The sequence below is a fragment of the Fukomys damarensis genome, unplaced genomic scaffold (genome assembly GCF_012274545.1).
Source record: "Fukomys damarensis isolate Sample0158 unplaced genomic scaffold, DMR_v1.0_HiC HiC_scaffold_28, whole genome shotgun sequence".
NCBI lineage: Eukaryota > Metazoa > Chordata > Mammalia > Rodentia > Bathyergidae > Fukomys > Fukomys damarensis.
Window position 1 is genome coordinate 36,568,429 of NW_022900940.1, and position 20,448 is coordinate 36,588,876.

General features: G+C 36.6%; 1 protein-coding gene across 2 annotated transcripts in view; it reads left to right on the forward strand.

Moving 5' to 3' along the window:
• The window catches only part of Ankrd28 (ankyrin repeat domain 28), a 122,751-nt gene that overhangs the window by 88,664 nt on the left and 13,639 nt on the right, over nucleotides 1–20,448 (forward strand). For both annotated transcript variants that reach the window (XM_010612769.1, XM_010612766.3), the window contains 9 exons: nucleotides 210–278; nucleotides 2,544–2,684; nucleotides 8,579–8,690; nucleotides 9,980–10,006; nucleotides 10,337–10,411; nucleotides 15,444–15,645; nucleotides 18,694–18,781; nucleotides 19,110–19,227; nucleotides 19,988–20,207. In XM_010612769.1, coding sequence (XP_010611071.1) covers nucleotides 210–278; nucleotides 2,544–2,684; nucleotides 8,579–8,690; nucleotides 9,980–10,006; nucleotides 10,337–10,411; nucleotides 15,444–15,645; nucleotides 18,694–18,781; nucleotides 19,110–19,227; nucleotides 19,988–20,207 — 1,052 coding nt within the window. The remainder of the gene's footprint in view (nucleotides 1–209; nucleotides 279–2,543; nucleotides 2,685–8,578; nucleotides 8,691–9,979; nucleotides 10,007–10,336; nucleotides 10,412–15,443; nucleotides 15,646–18,693; nucleotides 18,782–19,109; nucleotides 19,228–19,987; nucleotides 20,208–20,448) is intronic.

Consider the following 20,448-nt stretch of genomic DNA (forward strand, 5'->3'; position numbering starts at 1 on the left):
TAAAAAAAAAAAAAAAAAAAAAAAAAAAAAAAAAAGGTGCTAACGTAGGGTCAGGTATTTAGCTCACTGGTGCCGCTGCCTAGCTAGCATGCACAAGGTCCTGAGTTCGATCTCTGGTAACCCCCCAAAAAGAGTTTATATGCTTATTTAAATCTATCAGTGTTATTATAAAATCACTGACAACTAAGTTTTTTCTTTTCTCTAAATAGGAATTTGGAGTGCCTAAACCTTCTGCTGAATACTGGTTCAGACTTCAACAAAAAGGATAAATTTGGAAGGTAGGGTACAATTTGTTTACCTATGATGTACTTGACCTTCTGATTTCTGTTTTTGTTTTTTGTTTTTGGTTCTGGGGATTGAACTCGGACCTTGTGCTTCCAAGGCAGGTGGCAGCACCACTGAGCTAAATCCCTAGCCCGACCTTCTGATTTCTGAAAATTAACTGAATGATAATTCTGCATTATTGATGATTATTGGGAGTTCCAACTAAAGCCAGTTGATCGAAATATTTATTTTACCCAGTTTTCCACTTGAGTTCCTCTCATAGCCTTAGGCTACCAGCCATAGCCCTACTCTTATAAGTACCTCTACAGTTTTTCTTTTCTGCAGTGGGGATTAAACCCAGGACCTCCCACATGCAGGCCAAGCCCTTTCCCGCTGAACTACATGTCAACTAGCAATTCATTCGTTCATTCCTCCAGCATGGAATCCTGCTGCCTCAGCCCCCAACTAGTTGGTATTACTACCTCTATACTTTTTGATATCACTTCTCTTCCTTCTATACTATAATCATGGAAATTTAAAACTCAATAGTACCTATGTTCCTTCAAGAAACTCACAGTAACAGGGCATGGTGGTCCATCATAAATTCAAGTCCAGCTTGCAGAATTTAGGGTCTTAGGGAGACCCTATCTCAAAATAAAAAAGATGGAAACTGACATTTCCTAGAACACTGTAACGTAGTTCTTTCCTCAAGTCATTCCTCTGAGAGTTTTACTTCCCCTATGTGGTTACAAAGCACTTAAGATGGAGAAAATAAGTTGCAAATATAAATGTGATTGTTCTTTTCTCATTTTTATATAAATCTTACTCACATGTCCACATATCCGACAAATAGAATCTCCAGGAAGACAACCGTGTAGTGACAGACTCTCCATTGTTATTCCGCCAAAGTTCTCTCCCATTGTTGAGTCTCAAGCCTCATTGTTAACTTACATTTGTGAGAGCAGTGTATGAAGTTATATTATTTAGTCCTACTTAGAGCAGGAATAGAAAAGAGTCCATTAAACCATGTAGGAAAGAAGTACCAGAAGTTTAAATTTGTTTGAAAGATTAAGATGGTGGAATAAGCAAAATTATGTGTCAGTAGTTGAAAATTGCATGTATCAAAGTATATGGCAGAGGAACATATCAAAAGAAATGTGTGAATGTTTGTAGGTACACATGATGAGACCAGTGCAGCAGAGAAGCACAAAGAATTATAGATGGTAGGAGTTCAGAAATAATAAAAGAAAAAAATGATTTGACCCCAAGTTTGAGAAACAAAGTAATCTCATAAGCCTACTAATGGAAGGGATTAATGACCCAGGAAATCAGGAATCACTTTGTGTAGCCTAGGAATATAATAGTTTTATAGTTAATTTGCTTTTATGATTGTACTTTAATCTAGTTTATAGTAAATTGTAACATTTCAGGCAATCTATACTACAAATAGGGCTTTTGAAGTATATTCTGAGTTTTGAAGCTTTAAAGTAATTCAGGTTAATTGCATTTTTTAAAACATCTCTATATTATCAAGTAAGGCAAAACTTCTTTACTGTCATTTTATTAGATAAATATTTTAGGAAAAAATAATAGTATCAAGACTTCTAAATCTACCATTGTTTTTCTGGTTGGTTTTTTTTTTTCCTTTATGAAATTGTAGAATCATTGCAGTCCTAAATTCAGTAACATTCTGCCTCACTTTAGTAACTAGGTAGAAATCAGCTGTAGATATTCAGTCTTTAGAATTTAAGACAGTATTCTAGTTCATCTGAATAGTGAATAGTCTTCAAAACTAGGCCTTTATTGCTTGAGAAATCTGGTGTTACTATTAGGGATTTTCATACAGTTTATGTAAGAGAACATTCTTTTTAATGCTTTAATTTTTTTCATTTTATCCTTCATTCCTCTGCTGATACAATGAACAGTCTGCTAACTCTACTGTGGGGCATTTTTATTAGTGTTGGAAAGCTTTGTTAAAATGAAAGTGTTTGAGTTTCTGAGCAGAATATTGTGATTTGTAATTCACTTAGTGGACTGACTGGATTGCAACTGGTAGAAAATCAGTAAATAACTGTTTCAGTTTTATTTTTATACCAAAAAGTCCTCCAACCTATTTTCTCATAATTTTGTGACCAGCCCTTTGAAAGACTTATTATATGGTAGAAGTCAGTAGAAAGTGCCCTGTAAATACAGTATTTGTAACTGGATGTAGAGTCAACTGTACTCTTGTTTACTATTGCATATCTCTGCTTTTATCTTTCTTGTATTTGTCGCAAAAGATCTCCACTGCACTACGCTGCTGCCAACTGCAATTACCAGTGCCTGTTTGCTCTTGTGGGATCAGGAGCAAGTGTGAATGACCTTGATGAAAGAGGCTGCACACCCCTGCACTATGCAGCTACATCAGACACAGATGGCAAGTAGGTATCATATGGATGAAGGTGAAATTCTCTAAACTGGCATCTTGCACATGGATGGCTGTTCTATTGTAAATTTGTTTTTCCTTCTTGTATGTTTGGTTATTGGTTATCTTTTCCTAAGTCCTTAATTTGGTAAATAAATAAACTTCACAATTACTTCTAAGTCACAATTATCACTACCTAGGCTACTCAGTAGTCTGCCTTACTAACTGATCTGGTGGAAGAAATATAAAAGGCACTCCGGTCGTCCCCGTCTAAAAAATATCTTAATATCACATCCGTGTTTTTGCCATTTGAAAAGGAGAAAGGGGAGGGATAGATGGACAATGTTAGAAGAATAGGTAGAGATTGGATACACTTATCCTTCAGAAGTAAGTCCAGATTTGCAAGGAATGCTTTTAAATTGGTATCCAAAAAAGTGGTAACTGAACTGTCAAAATCTAGCACATGGTAGGTACTGCATATTGCTTAAGTAAATAAATTAGAAATAGAATAATATGACCAACAGTGAATGTGGAAAAAAGAATGATTGATACATACACTGTTTTATAAATACTACTCAGCTGTCAGACGAATTTACAGAATCTTAGTGTGTTTTGTTTTGTTTTGTTTTTGTTTTCTTGGAAGAAAACTCATTGACAATCAGAAACTCTTGAATGTTTGTGCTATTCTCCATGTGTTTGAGTCAGTGAAGAATAAAAATGTCATTTGTAAAACTAAAAAATGATTCTTAGGGAGAGATATTATAGGATATAGATAGCTCTTAGAAGTTATGTTTGTTTGTTTTTTGGTACTGGGGCTCGAACTCCGGACCTTGTGCTTGTGAAGCAGGTGGCAGAGCCACTAAGTTAAATCCCCAGCCTAGAAGCTATATTTAACATCAAACTGTTTCTTTGGTTTCTTAATATTTACTTTTTTAAAAAATTGAGTCTATTGGTACATTTTAGGTATACAGTACAGTTACATTCATTATTGGGATCTTGTACCTTTACATGACAGGTCTTGGTTCTCATTTTTTCCCCTTGTCCCTGCCCAATATTTACTTTTTAACCCTCACAAGGCATAATTCATTGGTATTATTTACTGTTAATTTAGACTATAAATTCATTAACTAATTGCAAACCATTCCTATAACATTTCTTTTTATTTCTATTTGTTTGTATTTTGGTTGTTTTGTTTTATTTCAACCCAGCGCTCTTGCACTGAGCTATATCCCCATCCCGTTTTAAAAAATAGGATCTCTAAGTTGCCTAGTCTGGGTTCACACTTGTGATTCCACCTGCCTCAGCCTGCCAGAGTGCTAGGATTCAGGGATATGCTACACACCTGGTTTATGATATTTTCTTATGTTGAATTTGTGACTGCAATTTTTAATCTTGTAAGTACTAGTAAAATGAACTTTCTATTTTCAAGAATATAAGACCTTAGACATTTTAATCTATCCCTGAAAGGTTGTATATAGATTTTGGTAGAAGTCAAAGTATTTAGAGTATGCTTTTGGATAGTAGCTATTTAAAGAAAATCTGTGATAAGGACTATAAATCAAAATTCTTGGAAACAGTGAATGAGCAGATTATCTTTCCTTTTATTAGTTTTGTAACCTCAGGATTTAATTTATAATTTTTCTTAAAATAGACTATGCATACAGTGACTTATCACCATCTGTAGTCCTTTATTACCATTGCCACAGACTGGTTTTTGGATAAGAGGCCAGGGATTTAGCTCAGTGGTGCTGCCGCCTGCGTAACAAGAGCAAGGTCCGAGTTTGATCCCCAGTACCGAAAAAATTTTTTTTAAAAACCCTTCCCATCTACTCTCTCCAGCTTTTGATAATCATCATTCTACTATAAACTTCTATGCGAACAGCTTTTTCAGATTCCACATACAAAGAAAATCATGCAGTACTTGACTTTTTGATTGTCTTAGTTTACTTTAACTTAATGATTGCTAGTTCCATGCTGTTGTTGTAAGCAACAAACAACAACAAAATTCATTCTTTATATAGCTGAATAGTATTTCATCATATATTTGTGTCATTTTTTTCTTTATCCTTTCATCAATTGATGGACACTTGTTTCTGTTTTGTGGCTGTTGTGAATCATGCTACAATAAACTTGGGAGTGCAGATGTTAAATCTGTGAATTTTAGCACACTTACCCAATACCACAGTCAGATACAGAAGTTTCATCACCCTGAAACATTCCCTCTTTCTATTCTGTTGCAGTCCTTCAGACCCACTGATCTGTCATCTCTATAGGTTTGTCTTTTTGAGAATGTCATATAGTGGGAATATATAGTAGATAGCTTTTTGAGATTGGTTTCTTTAACCGAGCAGCTGCCTTCAAATTTAATCCATCCTATTGTGTATACGTATAGTTTATTTCTTTTCATTGCTGAGTAAGTATTATTTCATGTTTGGGTGTACCCCAGTTTAAAGGTGTGGGTTGTTTTTAGTTGACCTGAGTTTTTGTAGTTTTTGAGTGTGAAACAAGGTTTTTATTTCTCTCAGAGTAGACTTACTGAGTCATCATCTGAGAGCTATTTGACCATTTCTAGAGTGGCTGTACCATTTTCAACTACACCAGCAGTGTATGAGAATTTCAGTTGCTCTACCTTATTGGCAGCATTCAGAATTGTCAGTGCTTTTTAAAAACTCTGGTGTGTAGTAGTATCTAATTACGTTTTTAATTTATATTTAATTAATAGCTAATGATGTTGAACATCTCTTTTATGTGCTTATTTGCCATCCTTACAGCCTCTGTTTTGTAATGTTTAGTCCTTTTGCCTATTATTTGGAATTTTTGAGAAGTTTTTGTATATTCAGAGTATATGTTGTTCAGTGTTCCCAATTTGTAACTTGTCTTTTCATTTTCTTGAGCAACTGAGCAAAAATTTTAATATTTAAGCCTAGTATATTATATTTTCCTTTATGGATCCTCTTTTTCCATATCACTGCCCTTGTCCTGTCCTCCCTCTGGTTTCACATGGAGAGGGTGAGGGTTCATTGTGTATAATAAGGGAAAAAACCACTTGAGGGCTGGGGATTTAGCTCAGTGGTTCTGCCACCTGCCTCACCAAGCGCAAGGAGCCGAGTTCAATCCCCAGAACCAAAAAAGAAAAAAGAAAAAAAGAAAACCATTTGTTTGTTCATTTATATCTAGAGAACTCAGTTGGAGTTATATGTTTAATGCATTTGTAAAGTATTGTCCTGCCTACAGACATGTAGACCTTTCTGTATTTTAGTGAACAGTAACCTCTGAATTGAATACTTAGGGACAATGTGTACAAACAGCTTACACATTACCTGAAACCTTTGCTTATCTAAGATGCCCTCAGAGCTAGTATATGAAACTTCAAGAATACTAGTCTTAATGATATTCCGAGAATTTTAGCTCTACATAATATTCCACTATCCCAGGTTTAGAGCCTTTATGGTAGATTTGGTTTATAGCCTTTATGGTAATTTCTCAAATCACTGATACCAAACTGTCTAGAAGCAAATCCTTTAATTTCAAATTTAGTGCCTTTTCACTAGAGTAACAATATTTGTTAAAATTATAACCAGTTGTAACACACTGCCTTTTAAGAATTATTTTCCTTAATGTTTTAATAGCATAAAAATGAAGTATCTCTATGAGTAGGCCATTCTTACTGCCTTATAATTGTCACTGTTTCTACACTTCTCAGTGCTCTGATTCCACATATCTTAATTCTTCCTTTACAAAACTTTATTTCTATTGTTTTTCTTCTGTTCTTTTTTATTTTTTATCCCTATTCCCTCCTTTCCCTTTCCCCTCCCCTTCCCTAGTTTCCCTTCCCATTTGAACATTTTCTTCCTACTTCCCAAAATCTGTCATCCATTCTTATCCTTATTTACACTTTGGGTCTCTCATACACAAAAGAAACAGTGAATATTTAAAGTGTATCTGACTTGTTTCACTTGTTCTCAAGGTGGATCCATGTACCTAAAAATGTCTCAAATTTAACCATCTTTATGGCAGTGTTGTACTCCATTGTGTATAAAAACCACATTCTTTTTACCCACTCATCTCTTGATGGACATCTGGGCTATTTCCAAGATTTAACTATACAAATTGTTTTGCTGTAAACATGGATGCACATATATCACTATGGTACAATTCTTTTAAGTCTTTTGGGAAGATACCTAGAAAGGGAATAGCTGGATCAGATGGGACCTCTGGTTAGTTTTTTTGGGGAAATTCCATACAGATTTCCATAGTGGTTGTACCCATTCACATTCCCACCAGAAGTGGAAAAGGATTCCTTTTCACTACAGCCTTGCCAGCATTTGTTATTGATTTCTTCATGATAGCTATTTTTTCTGAAGTGAGATGGAACCTCAATGTTGTTTTAATTTCTATTTTCAAATGACCAAGAATGTTGAACATTTTTCATATATTTATTTTCTGTTTGTACTTTTTCACCTGTAAAGTATCCATTTCAGATGCCCATTTTTGGATTGGGTCTTTAAATTTGAGGGTATCTTGATGTTTTCTTGGAGTTTTTTATATATTCTAGATCGTATTCCTTTGAGGAGTAACTGATAAAAAAATTTTCCTCGGCTGGGGATTTAGCTCAGTGGTGTGGCCGCCAGCCTTGCAAGCGCAAGGTCCCAAGTTCGATCCACAATACCCAAAAAAAAATTCCATCCTGTGGGTTGTCTCTTCACTCTGTTGGTGGTTTATTGTTTGTTTGTTTGTTTGTTACGCAAAAGCTTTTTAATATGTGACTACTGTTTTTGATTCTTTATAATAGTTTCTATGTAGTCAGAGTTTTGTTCATAAAGTGTTTGCTGACCCCTGTGATTCCAAGAGCTTTCCCTATTTCATCTTCCAACAGATTGTTTCTGTTTTTATATTTAGATCTTTGATCAATTTTGATTTTAGTTTAGTGAATGGTAAGAGATGGGCCTACGTTTTATCTTCAGTACTGGCAAGCCAGTTTTCTCAGCACCATTTATTAAAAAGGCTTTTCTTCCAGTAAAGATGTTTAACCACTTTGTCAAAGATAAAATAGTTAAGTGTGTTTGGAGTTGTTTCTGCATCTTTCTAATCTGTTTCACTGATCCTCAGATCTATTTTTGTTTTTGTTTTTCCAGTACCATGCTGTTTTTTTGTTTTGTTTTGTTTTGTTTAATTGTGCTTTTATGTATTTATTTATCTGGTACCCGGGGATTGAAGTGGGACCTTGCACTTGCAAAGCAGGTGGTGGAACCACTGAGCTAATTTCCCGGCCCTCCCCATGCTGTTTTTATCCCAATAGATTTGTAGCATAATTTCAAGTCAGGGTTTGTGATGCTTCCTGCCTTGCCTATGTTGCCCAGAACTGCTTCTGCTATTCAAGTTCTACTGGTTCTAAATGAATTTTAGGATTGTTTTTTTCTAGATACATGAAATATGCTACTAGAATTCCAATTCTGATTGGAATTGCATTAAATCTGTATAATAGTTTGGGAAGTATTGGTCTTGATTTCTTGAGGGAATTTTTAAAATATCCTTTCTTGACCTTACTGATGAGAAATTATACTTCTGTTCTGTAGCGATAAAAGCAGAAATAAGGTCAGCATTGTTTGCTTATCACACCACTAAGTTCAGTCCTACGGAACATTGAGTGGAGTACATGGTGTCATAGATAGTAGTTATTTAAGAAAGAGCCTTCAGGTATGCTAACTCTTCTGATAGACTTCAGAGTTATCCACATTGAAGAAAGGAGATTCTCTCGTGAATATTTTATTGTCATTCATAATACCTCATTTAAATGGCAGATTTTTTAGTGTATATTTATGTATTAAGAAAATTGTTAGTTTTTAAATTTTTTTGTCATTGATTAAAATGCAGGATTTCAAGTTCTCAGTATGTTGTTACTATGTGTAGGTGCCTGGAATACTTACTAAGAAACGATGCAAATCCAGGGATCCGGGATAAGCAAGGATACAATGCAGTTCATTATTCAGCTGCTTATGGTCACCGTCTTTGTCTTCAGCTGGTAAGATTCCTAAATTCTTTTTAAAGGACTAATGTAAATTTTGTAGTCTAATAATGTAATGAAATAAGAATGAATGGTTAAAGAAATATATTGCTTTTTTAATACTTTTCAGAATCCATATACCTCCTAAATATATTTGGACTTAGTTATATACTGTTTGTCTTTTTCAAAAAGGAATAACAATGAAACTCCCATAGTTGCAATACCTTGGGAAACTGAGTCAGCAGGATAGTTGGAATCAGGAATTTGGGGCCAGCCTGAGCAACATAGACGACCCAGTCTAGTAAATAGCAGAATCATATAAATCCCTGGGGAGGCTACTGACATCTTTGTATTACTCCATGTCTCTGACTATAGCATTTACTTCCTATGCTTTCTATAAGTTTCTTTAAAAAAAAAAAAAAAAAAAGACTATAACCATGTCTTCGTAAGAGTAAAAGCCCTTGTGAGAGTAAAGTTTTCCTGTATATTTAGGAAATTCTGAAAGGCCTTTTTATTTCATAAAAGATATTCTCCTTCTGCAAAGGAACTTTTTTTTTTTTTTTTTTTTTTGGTATCAGGGATGGAACTCAGGACCTTGCGCCTGCTAAGCTAAATCCCTGGCCCTGCAAAGGTACTTTATATTTCAACTGTGGTCTCATCCTAGAATAAACGTACCATTCACCCCACTTTGCCAAGCCAGGAGGAGACTAAGGGACAAATTAAAATATAACTCCAGTGCAATAGACTTCATGTTGAAGGTTCCCGTAAATAGCTTACATTATAAATTGCATTAAACTTTGCTTCCTGTGAAACAAATAAAATTCAAGAACCGACAGAAAAGATAGGAAAAAAGATTAGTTATACTAGTACTTAATACAGCATTTAGAATGCTGCTATAGAAATAACTTTTTTATTGCTGTTGTTTTGTTTTAGTGGTATAGGAGATTGGACATAGAACCTTGTTGCATGCATGGTAGGCAAGCCCTCTACCAGAGAGCTATATCCCCAGCCCCTTTTTTATTTTTCATTTTGGAACAATCTCTAAGTTGACCAAGCTGGTCTCAAATATGTGATGCCCCTGCCTCAGCCTCTTAAGTAGCTAGGATTATAGGTATGTGCCACTGCACCCAGCTATATCACATATAGATTTGTAGTTTATTATGTCATATAATTGCTTGTTTAAAAGAATGTTTTGGAAAAAAGGAAACATGGGTTTAGAAGAGAATTTAGCAAAGCCCTGTGTAAGTAGACTTAGTATATATGAATACTTCCTAAACTAAATGTTTTTGTTTTAACCTTTATTTCAGATTGCAAGTGAAACTCCTTTAGATGTTGTAAGTATTAGTCAACTCCTCCCTCTCATTCAGAATATTGTATTTCTTTGCTGTCATTAAGAACTGAAGCCAAAAATGTTTTCACATATCTCCATAAGCAAAGACAGTGACAAGTATTATGTGGAGTGGAGGGGAAAGGTGTCAGCCACATTTCTCTGAACTCTTGGATTTATACCCTTCTTTAGAGCTTTGGTCTGTGGTCCTCACCACACTTCTGTGATCCTTTTCCATAAGATTGCTGACTTACACTCTAAAACAGATTTGAACTGGGGAGTAGAAGAAGTAACTGTTGTAGTATTTCTGACATTTAAAATGTGTCTTCTTTTTCAGTTAATGGAAACTTCGGGCACAGACATGCTGAATGATACAGACAATAGAGCAACAATAAGCCCTTTACACTTGGCTGTGAGTACTGCCTTTTCAGCCAACTTGATGTTGTTTGATGAAAATACCTAGTATCTGTTTGTGTTAATTCATAGTAGTACCCTGAACTTTCGGTCCAAATGTAGTAGTCACAGTACAGTTAAAACTTTTAAGAACTTTTTTAATCCAGGGAATTCTTTAGTTCACTAGTTCTTGTTTTCTGCATTTGCTTTGTTTTTTAAATGGTGGTCCTTGAGCTGCCCCAGGGCCCTCTCTAAGGGAAAGCATGTGCCTGTGACGTGAGTTCTCAGATGTGCTGTCCTGGGGGAAGAAGTCCTCACTGCCTGAGCAGACTGTACACACACAAATTCGGCAGGATTTCTGCGATTTCTTGCCTACTTGTGATCTTGGAATACTACTTGTGTGTTCAGGGCCGCTTCATCTATTTGTGCTTTAGTATTTGGCTACCTGATCTAAAACGTCCCTCTCACTTTATACTCCTCTGAATTTTCCCTCAACATCAGTCACTGAGAACAGGTTAAGAGAGAGTATGACAACCCTTTATATCAAACATGGGAATGAATTGCCATAGGAATTTATAAGCAGAGCCCAATCTAACGCATTCTGTAGTGAAAAAATTTATTTTTTAAATAAAGCATGTTTTAGTTGGCTTGGGGGACTTTTATTAATCAGGAGAGCAGGACACTGTCTCAGCTGTTTGTAAGAGCTCTGACGTTAGTACGGTTCTTCTAGGGGCATTACTCCATTTAATGGGAATCAACATAAATTCGGTGATCCATTTGTGTAATTTTTATTTTAATATCCTCCTTGTATATGTTCCGACACCGACACACACTGAATTTTCTCTTTCTGCTCCTTCTTCTTCCCCATAGTACTTCCTATCATGGTCTACATAACTACGAAGATAAGCCAGAGTTTTTTGCTTTCTTATCCTTTGAGACTTAAAAAACACTATCACTTCTGTCGGACTTGCATAGTAAATAAGTCTGAATAGGCTGTTGAGAGAAAAACAGGCATTTTACTGTTGGTGGCGAGGAATGAACTCTGAGCAGTTTGCGAGACAATTCTTGTATCATCACCACTCTCACAGTAATAATAGCAGTCATTTCTTAATCACTTTTTGAATGCCAAACTATTTCTCCTTTCCTTTGTCAAGATACAACAAATTATCAACACATTAAAGGCTCTAAAAATGTCCTGTAATATGTAGGTCTCATTTATAGCTTAATGGTGTTTATTTCTGTAGGAATTTCACATTTGTCACACTCTGCCCAGTTTAACAAGTTTCTCCTTTTGTACTGCAGTTTAATAATGTGTTCCAGGGCCAGGGTTTTAGCTCAGTGGTTCCACTGCCTGCCTCGCAAGTGCAGGGACCCAGGTTCGATCCCTGGTACCAAAATAATTAATAATAATAATAATAGTAATAGTAATTATGTGTTCCAATTGAATAGTAAAGTCAGTCTCTCGCTCGCTCTCTCTGTCTCACACACACTGTTTATGTCAAGGATTTTTTTTGTGGCAGTTTAAAAAAATAATGAAAAGCATTATGCTGGGTGTGGTGGGTACACACTTGTAATTTCAGCACTCGAGAGGCTAAGGGCAGACTGTTCTACATAGAGTTCAAGACCCATCTGAACTATATAGTGAGACCCTGCCTCAAAAAACGGTGCTGCCTTAACCATTTTTTAATATACAGTTCAGTACTGTTAAATATATTCACATTGTTGTACAACCAATTTCCACAACTTTTTCCCCTCACAAAAATAAAATTTTCTAATCATTCAACAACAGCTGCCTATTTCTCCCTCCCTCTAGTAGATCCTTTGATTTTAATCTAGGTACTTCATTTAAGTGGAACCGTTCGATATTTGTCTTTTTATGGCTGGCTTATTTCTCTTAATGTACTGTCCTCAAGGTTTATCTGTTTTGTAGCATGTGTTAGAACTTTCTTCATTTTAAAAACTGAACAGTATCCCATTGTGTGTATATATGTATAGATGGATAGACACACCATATTGGGGGGCAATTTTTGGAGGGTGACTTTTTGTTATTGTTGTGTTAGCTGTACTGGAGAGTGAACCTAGAACCTCATATGATAAACAAGTACTCTACCACTGAGTATATCCTCACCCCCCCTTTTTTTTTCAGCTTTAATTGAGTTTATTGGTACATTTTAGGGATACAGTACAATTACATTCATTGTTGGGATCTTGTACCTCTACGTGACAAGTCTAGATTCTCATTTTTTCCCCTTACCCCTGCCCTCCCTTCACCCCCTCCTCCCCTCCCCATCTACAAACACTTTATTTCCATCTTTTCATTATCTCACATTTTTTTCTTTTCCCTTATTGCCCTTCCCCTACCCATCCCACCTTCCCTACACCTTTAGCTCCTTTCTTCCCATTTCTAAATGTCAGTAATCTTATTAGGATCTTATGTATTATTGCAGATTATTCACACCAGGGAAACTATTCGGTATTTACACGCGTGACTTATTTATTTCACTTAGGAGTATATCTTCAGTATGTATCCATTTTCCTATGAATGAATCTATTTTCTCATTCTTTATGGCTGAGTAATACTCCATTTTACAGTAAAACCACATCTTCTTTATCCAGTTTCCAACGGATGGGCAAATGGGCTGTTTCCAAGATTTAGCTATTACAAACTGTGCCGCTATAAACATGGGTGCGCATACTTCTCTGTGATATGATTCTTTTAGTTCTTTTGGAAAGATACCCAGTAGAGGGATGGCTGGGTCAAATGGAACCTCCAGTCCAAGCTCTTTGAGGTATCTCCATATTGATTTCCATAGTGGTTGCACCATTCTGCACTCCCACCAACAGTGGAGAAGGGTTCCTTTCTCCCCACAACCCCGCCAACATTTGTTATTGTGTCCTCACCCCTTTTTTTAATTTTACTTTGAGACAGGATCTTTTTAAGTTGCCCTGGCTGGCCTTGAATTCAGTGATCCTCCTGTCTCAGCCTCCTCATTAGCTGGAGTTACAGGCATGTGCCTGATTTCCACATTTTTTTCTAGACACAGTTGCTTCCGTTGCTTGGCTATCTGTAAGTACTGCTATCTATGAACATGGATATGCTGGATAGTGTTTTTAAGCTAAAATGGAAACTTATAATTTAGTGATTAGGCTCAGTGAAACGTGGTTATATTACTGCTTGCATTTCATTTCTAATCCTAAGAGATTTTAAAAAATTAGTTGAGGTTTTTCAGTCTAAACTCTCCTATTCAAGACAACCTGATATAGTAAACAACATTGGCTTAACGCTTAAGGAAATTTTGCGGATGCACTGGCTCCTTTCCTCAGTTTTGGAAAAGAATATGACGAAGGGAAAGTATCATGGCTCCTACTTAGCCTGTTTTCTTTTTATACCGTCTTCAGCATTTTCAGTAGGGTTTATCAAAGTTAAATTTCTCAAATTTTTTTCTTTTTTTCTCAAATGTTTTAGTTTCTCAAAATATATACTTTTAGTCTAACTTCATGGAGCTGGGAAGCATGAGCAAAGCAGATCTGATTCTAGAAAAATAGTTTTGTGATCTGTAGTCACTTAATCTTTAAGGTAGTCTAACTTCAGTCACAGATGTATCACAGAGATGCTCACTAAGGCCCAGAGCAACTTTATCTCTTGCTGGTACTTTCTGACATTTTCCATAAGAAATAACACAAAACACTTTGAAATTTATTACTTTATGTCCTGCTCAGCATCCAGTCCAGTGTAAATAATGTATGTCCAACCAGGCATGGTATAGCCCACCTATAATCCCAGCACTGTGGGAGGCCATGGCAGGAGGGTCACAGAGTTGAGCCTATTGTCCGCAACTTAATGACTTAGGGAGACCTTGTCACAAAATAAAAGTTAAAAAAAGAACTGAAGGGCCAGGGATTTGGCTCAGTGGCACTGTGCCTGCCTCACAAGCACAAGGTCCTGAGTTTGATCTCTGGTACCAAAACAAAAAAAAAGAACTGAAGTTGTAGCTCTTTGCAAAGACCCTGTGTACATTCCCCAGTACCACACATGAAAATGATGATGATATATGTTCCATTTACATTTTGTTTTTTTGAAATGAATACCATGTAAGGAAGGGGCCTTACCTAATAAATCTCCACATCTGTCATAGTTACTTTCCTTGTCACTGAGACACAGTACACAACACCAGCAGCTTAAAGGAGGAGAGGTTTATTTTGGCTCACATTTTAGTCCATAGTCAGCTGACTCCAAGGCAGTATGGCGTGGCATACAGGAAGCATAGAGAGAAAGGAATGGGAGAGGAAGATAAACCTTTCCAGGCCATGCCCAGTTTGTGGTCACACCCACAGCAACCCGCCTCTCCAGACGAAACCACACTCCCAACAGTAAGCCAGCTGTTCCATCCCCATAAGTGCATCACCTTCCAAAAACACATGAGGCTTTGGGGTGTTTTTTTAGATTTAATCAATAACAGCATCTTGCTCTTGTACAGGTAGAATGCCTGGAACATGCTAAATGTTTTGAAAAGGTCTCAGGTACTTTTGTGCTAAAAGTAATGTTTATTTTTGAGTACTGGCACATTATTATATGGCAAAGACTCAGCTACTCAACTCAAGTTAATATAGTTATCCTTATGATTAAAATATAGTAAAATTCATGGAGTTAATGTGGAACACTGAAATGTGATTAAGAACGCAGGCTTTGGAATTATACACTTAAAATTAAAGCTTTTAGTAAGTCCATGACATACATCATTGCTGTCTGCCCTGAATCAGGCATTGTATACTCATGAAAATATCACCTGTCATTTGAACATTACTATTTACAGAATACCTATTTTATAATAATATAACCTGCTGTGCTGATTATTGGGAAAATGTATAGTTAACTTTCTGAGTTCACGATATAGGAGTTAAGTATCTGGGGGCCAGGGGTGTAGCTAATTGGTAGAACACTTGTCTGGCATGCATGAGGTCCTAGCTTGAATCTCTAGACCACACAAAAAAGAAAAAAATATTTGAAGAGTACGTCTAAGTATGTTTTTGTTTTTTGTTTTTTCTCCTAGGCCTATCATGGTCACCACCAAGCCCTGGAAGTGTTGGTGCAGTCTTTGTTAGATCTTGATGTCAGAAACAGTAGTGGAAGAACGCCCTTAGATCTTGCAGCATTTAAGGGCCATGTTGAATGTGTGGATGTACTCATTAATCAGGGAGCCTCAATCTTAGTAAAAGATTATATTTTGAAGAGAACACCTATACACGCAGCAGGTATGCCAAATATGCGTATTTACCACTTTCTGTCTGATGTTCTTTTTAAAGTTCTGGTATATAATACTCCATCTTTAAATTTTTTACTATAAGTGCTCAAATGATTATATTCTTAAGGAAAACCAACAGCAAGACTATAATCACTTTAAAGTGTTATCTGCCTTAGAAATTAGATTTATGTAATAGTCTAACTTCTGAGATACTTTATCACAAAAGAGCTCAATAGTTCTGCTGGAGAAAGTTTGAGATTAGTGTGTGCTTTCATTTAATCAGACAAAATATATAGAGCATCAACTTTATTCACCATGCAAGAACTATACTGTGTTGTAATATTGCAGATGTGTGAAAACAAAGATCTTTACCTAAGTTGTTGAAAAACTTGAGTAGGTGCATATCAGCTACAAGCTGCACATTGCACAACTCTATAATAATTACTACTGAGCAGTAATCATATAACAAGACTGGTATGATTGAAGGAATCTGTTAGCCTAGTATTTTTCATATCTTCAAGAGACTATCTTTATGAAATTAGATTCATTTCACTATTCTCTTTAGAGTTTCACTAGTCTGTTCTTTAAGAATACATTCAAATATATGACTTGAATTTTATTTGTAGTCCTTTGGGAAACTTGATTTTAGAAAACTGTAAGGTAACACTGTGTATTCCAAATCAGCCTTTCAGAATTATGAAATATTCAGACAGAGCTCAAGACAAATATTTTCATAATTATTTTAAGCCCCTAATGAATGTATACATAAAAAAAGTCACATAATACAAACAAAAGGTCACAATGATAAGTGCTTTTTATTGTGGGAAAGAGTGAAGTAATATATTAATCTATACTTTGAAAGATTATATTGTAACCACGGGTCATTTGAACTTTTTTTGTTGTTTTTTGGGGTTTTTTTTTTTTGTTTTTTGGGGTTTTTTTTTTTTTTTTTTGGTACCGGGGATCGAATGCAGGACCATGTGCTTGTAAGGCAGGCAGCGGAACCACTGAGCTAAATCCCCAGCCCTGAACTTTTAAATGGAGGCTTTGCATTCTTAGTAGATAAATACTGAATTAAAGCACTGTGCCATATAGTCCAGCGTAAGTCCTACCCACAAAAGAGCTATAGATAAATGCAAGCCTTGGTTCTACAAATGCCTTTCAAATTCAGAGATCTTCTAGGGAGCATCTTATTACTTGTAAGTCACGAAAAGAACACTGAAATACTTTTTCTAGAACTTTACCACTTCTCCCACGGTGATGCCATGCTTGATGTTTTGGGTATTGAATTTAAATCACACAAACACTCATCAGTAGCTACTGTGCACTGAGTAACAAGACTCCATTAAAAAAAATGCTGGCCCATAATATTCGAGCCATCCCCAAGTATTATGATGCTGTTATTGCTGAGAGAGCTGCTGACAGAATGCAGCACCCAGATTGAACGGGATGGGATAGGCTTAGTGATTTTGACCCGCTGCTCTTAGTAAGTATTAGAACTTAACATAGCTGTCAAAAACTACTGCAGAGGGCCGGGGATTTAGCTCAGTGGTGCTGCTGCCTGCCTTGTAAGCACAAGGACCTGAGTTCGATCCCCAGTACCAAAGAAAAGAAAGAAAACTACTGCAGAGTATTAGGCACCTACCTTGCTTTCACTTATTTTTTTCATCCTTTCTAATTAGGCAGAATAATGGAAGACATTACTTTCTGAATCATTTTGTGGCTTATAGATTTCTTCAGACTTCAAACTTTATTGCAATTTTGCATGTTTAACTTACTTTAATGGCATTCTGTTTTTGCCGGGCATGGTGATTCACTCCTATAATCCTAGCATTTGGGAAGGTGAAACAGGAAAATGAGGAGTTAAGAGGCCAGCCTGAATACAAAGTGGGATCCTGTGTCCAAAAAAAATTAAAAACAAATAAACTACTTTTCTGTTTTATTTGGGCACAGGAAAGCATTCTTTATGGATGTGTCCTTTTCCTTTCATTATATATATGCATGATTTGGAATTCTTTAAGCTATAAATGGTGGGGTGGGTGGGGAATGCAGCTCAGTGGTGGAGCACCTGCCTGGCATGTGCCAGGCCTCAGGTTTGGTCCCTCGTACTAGAGGGGAAAAGTGGTAGTGGTTTAATCTCACACATGTTTAGGGGCAGATGCAGTTCCAGGATTGGTTGATTCCACGGTGATGTCAGAACTCAACCAGTCTCTCTTATTCTCTTGCCTTTGCAGTTGTGTCATAGAATTGGTGCTGAGTCATTGCCAATTCACAAAACAAGGAGCTTTAAAGTATTTTCCAAAACTCTTGTAGACCTTTCAACATCTCTGATCAGATCTGTATCTTGTACTCACCTTGCAGCTGATCACAATCAAAGGAGAAATGGGGTTGTTGCGATTGGTCTGACACGGATGGCTTATTTCATCCCTTGCCTATAGGCAGATCACCCTCCCTGACTGGGCGCTAAATAAAATGAGCATCCTATTAGTATTACAGGTGACAGGGAATGAGTGCTGGCAGGGCTGCCTGCCTGCTGTGATTTGCCATGAGGAATTTCTCTTCAACTTTAACAACAATCTCAGTAGAGACTACTTTGTAGCTGGGTATGGTAGCACATGCCTGTAATCCCAGCACCCCTGGAGGCTGAGGCAGGAGGGTCACAAATTTGAGCCCAGCTCAAACTTCACAACTTTGAAGTGGGCAGCTTCACAACTTCGCAAGACTCTGTCTCAGAATTTTTTAAAAAGTTTGAAACCTGAGGCTTTAACTCACTTTGCAGGCCCTGGGTTCAAGGAAAAGAAAAAAACACTTTGTACATGTAATGAAAACTCTTACTGGGCCAGGGATCTAGCTCAGTGGTTCCGTCACCTGCCTCCCAAGCACAAGGAGACCTTAGTTTGCTCCCCAGTGCCAAACAAACTTCTTACTATTGAGTTTAGTGAAAGTATCACAAAAATTTATGTTGTCCCAAAATTACATTCTAGAAGGTATGCTCGGAGATGGACATTTTCTGTGTTATTACATACAATTACTGAAATTTTTAAATTTCACTTCACAGCAACAAATGGCCATTCAGAATGTTTACGGCTGTTAATAGGAAATGCAGAACCACAGAATGCAGTAGATATTCAGGATGGAAATGGGCAGTAAGTTCGAAAAATTTTTAAATTACTTTTAGGGGTTTCATAATGTATTTTGGCCCCAGCTTAGTAAGACTGCTATTGATGTGTAACTGAGTAACATCAAATTAATGGGTTGTTGTTGTTTTTTAAAGTTATATTACAGGGCTGGGGATCTAGCTCAGTGGTTCCGCTGCCTGCCTCACAAGCGCAAGGATCTGAGTTGGATCCCTAGTACCAAAAAAAAAAAGAGAGAGAGAGATATTACAAAGGGCATATTTAGAAAACAGGCACTATACTGGTATTTATAGACTAGTCTTAGGTGAGTGCTAACCCCATTCCTCTTGTTGCTCAGGACACCTCTGATGCTCTCTGTTCTCAATGGGCACACGGACTGTGTATATTCACTACTGAACAAAGGAGCAAATGTAGATGCCAAAGATAAGTGGGGAAGGACAGCACTGCACAGAGGGGTAAGCTAAAGCACCCTGTTTCTTTTCAAGAAGCTTTATGACCTCATATTACCCACAACTGAACTAGGTTAGAATTACTTTTCATTAAATTTCTGCCAAATAATTTTACTGTTGTTTCAATGTTTTAGTTTGTAAATGTTAACTTTGAATAGTTACAGTGCAGAAGTTAATTAAGAGGACAACACTATTAGGATAAAATTTTAATTCCCTAAAAACTTGAATAGTTATATCAATTTGACTTTTTTCCATTATCGTAACTTTTTTTTTTTTTTACAATTTTTTCACCTTTGAAATATTATTTTCATTGAACTAGAGACATCTGTGGGGTTTTTTTATTTTGTTATTTGGTATTGAGACTCGAACTCAGGGCCTCGTGCTTGCCAGGCAGGTGCTGCACTGCTAAGTTACATCCTCAGCCCCTGATATCTCTGTTTTTTTCATGTTACCTGTATTTTGATGATTTGTTTCTTTATCTTGTTTTGGTTTGGTTTTGGTTTTGATTTTGGTTTTTTGAGACAGGGTCTCACCATGTAATTGAGACTGACCTGGAACTCACTATGTAGCCCAGGCTGGTCTCAAACTCAAAGCGATCCTCCTGCCTCAGCCTCCTGAGTGCTGGGATTACAGGCATGCGCCACCACGCCCGGCTTGTTTCTTTAACTTTTAAATGACTTTCAGAAAATATTGAATTACTCAGAAAATGATAAATGGCCTTATTAGACTTTAACATTTCACAACACGCACATTATTTTCCTTTCAGGCAGTTACGGGCCATGAAGAATGTATAGATGCATTACTTCAACATGGTGCTAAGTGCTTGCTACGAGATAGCAGGGGTCGGACGCCTGTACACTTGTCAGCTGCCTGCGGACACATTGGTGTTCTTGGAGCCCTTTTGCAATCAGCATCATCTGTGGATGCAAATCCAGCCATAGCAGACAATCATGGATATACAGCACTTCACTGGGCTTGCTATAACGGTTAAGTATATAGATAAAACCTGTGTTTAGTGATGATAACACATTTTAATGAAAATAATGTATTTATAAGGCAGACTGAAAATTCAAGATTAGAGGATGCATAGGAACAATCTACTAAGTAGTTACAGCTCATTCCCTCTGTCCTGTCAAAGCCAGGGCACTAGTTGTCGAGGTGTTTGAGATAAACCATGTATTTTTCTTCCTTTTTTTTTTTTTTTTTTTTTACTTTTTTTTCCCTCTT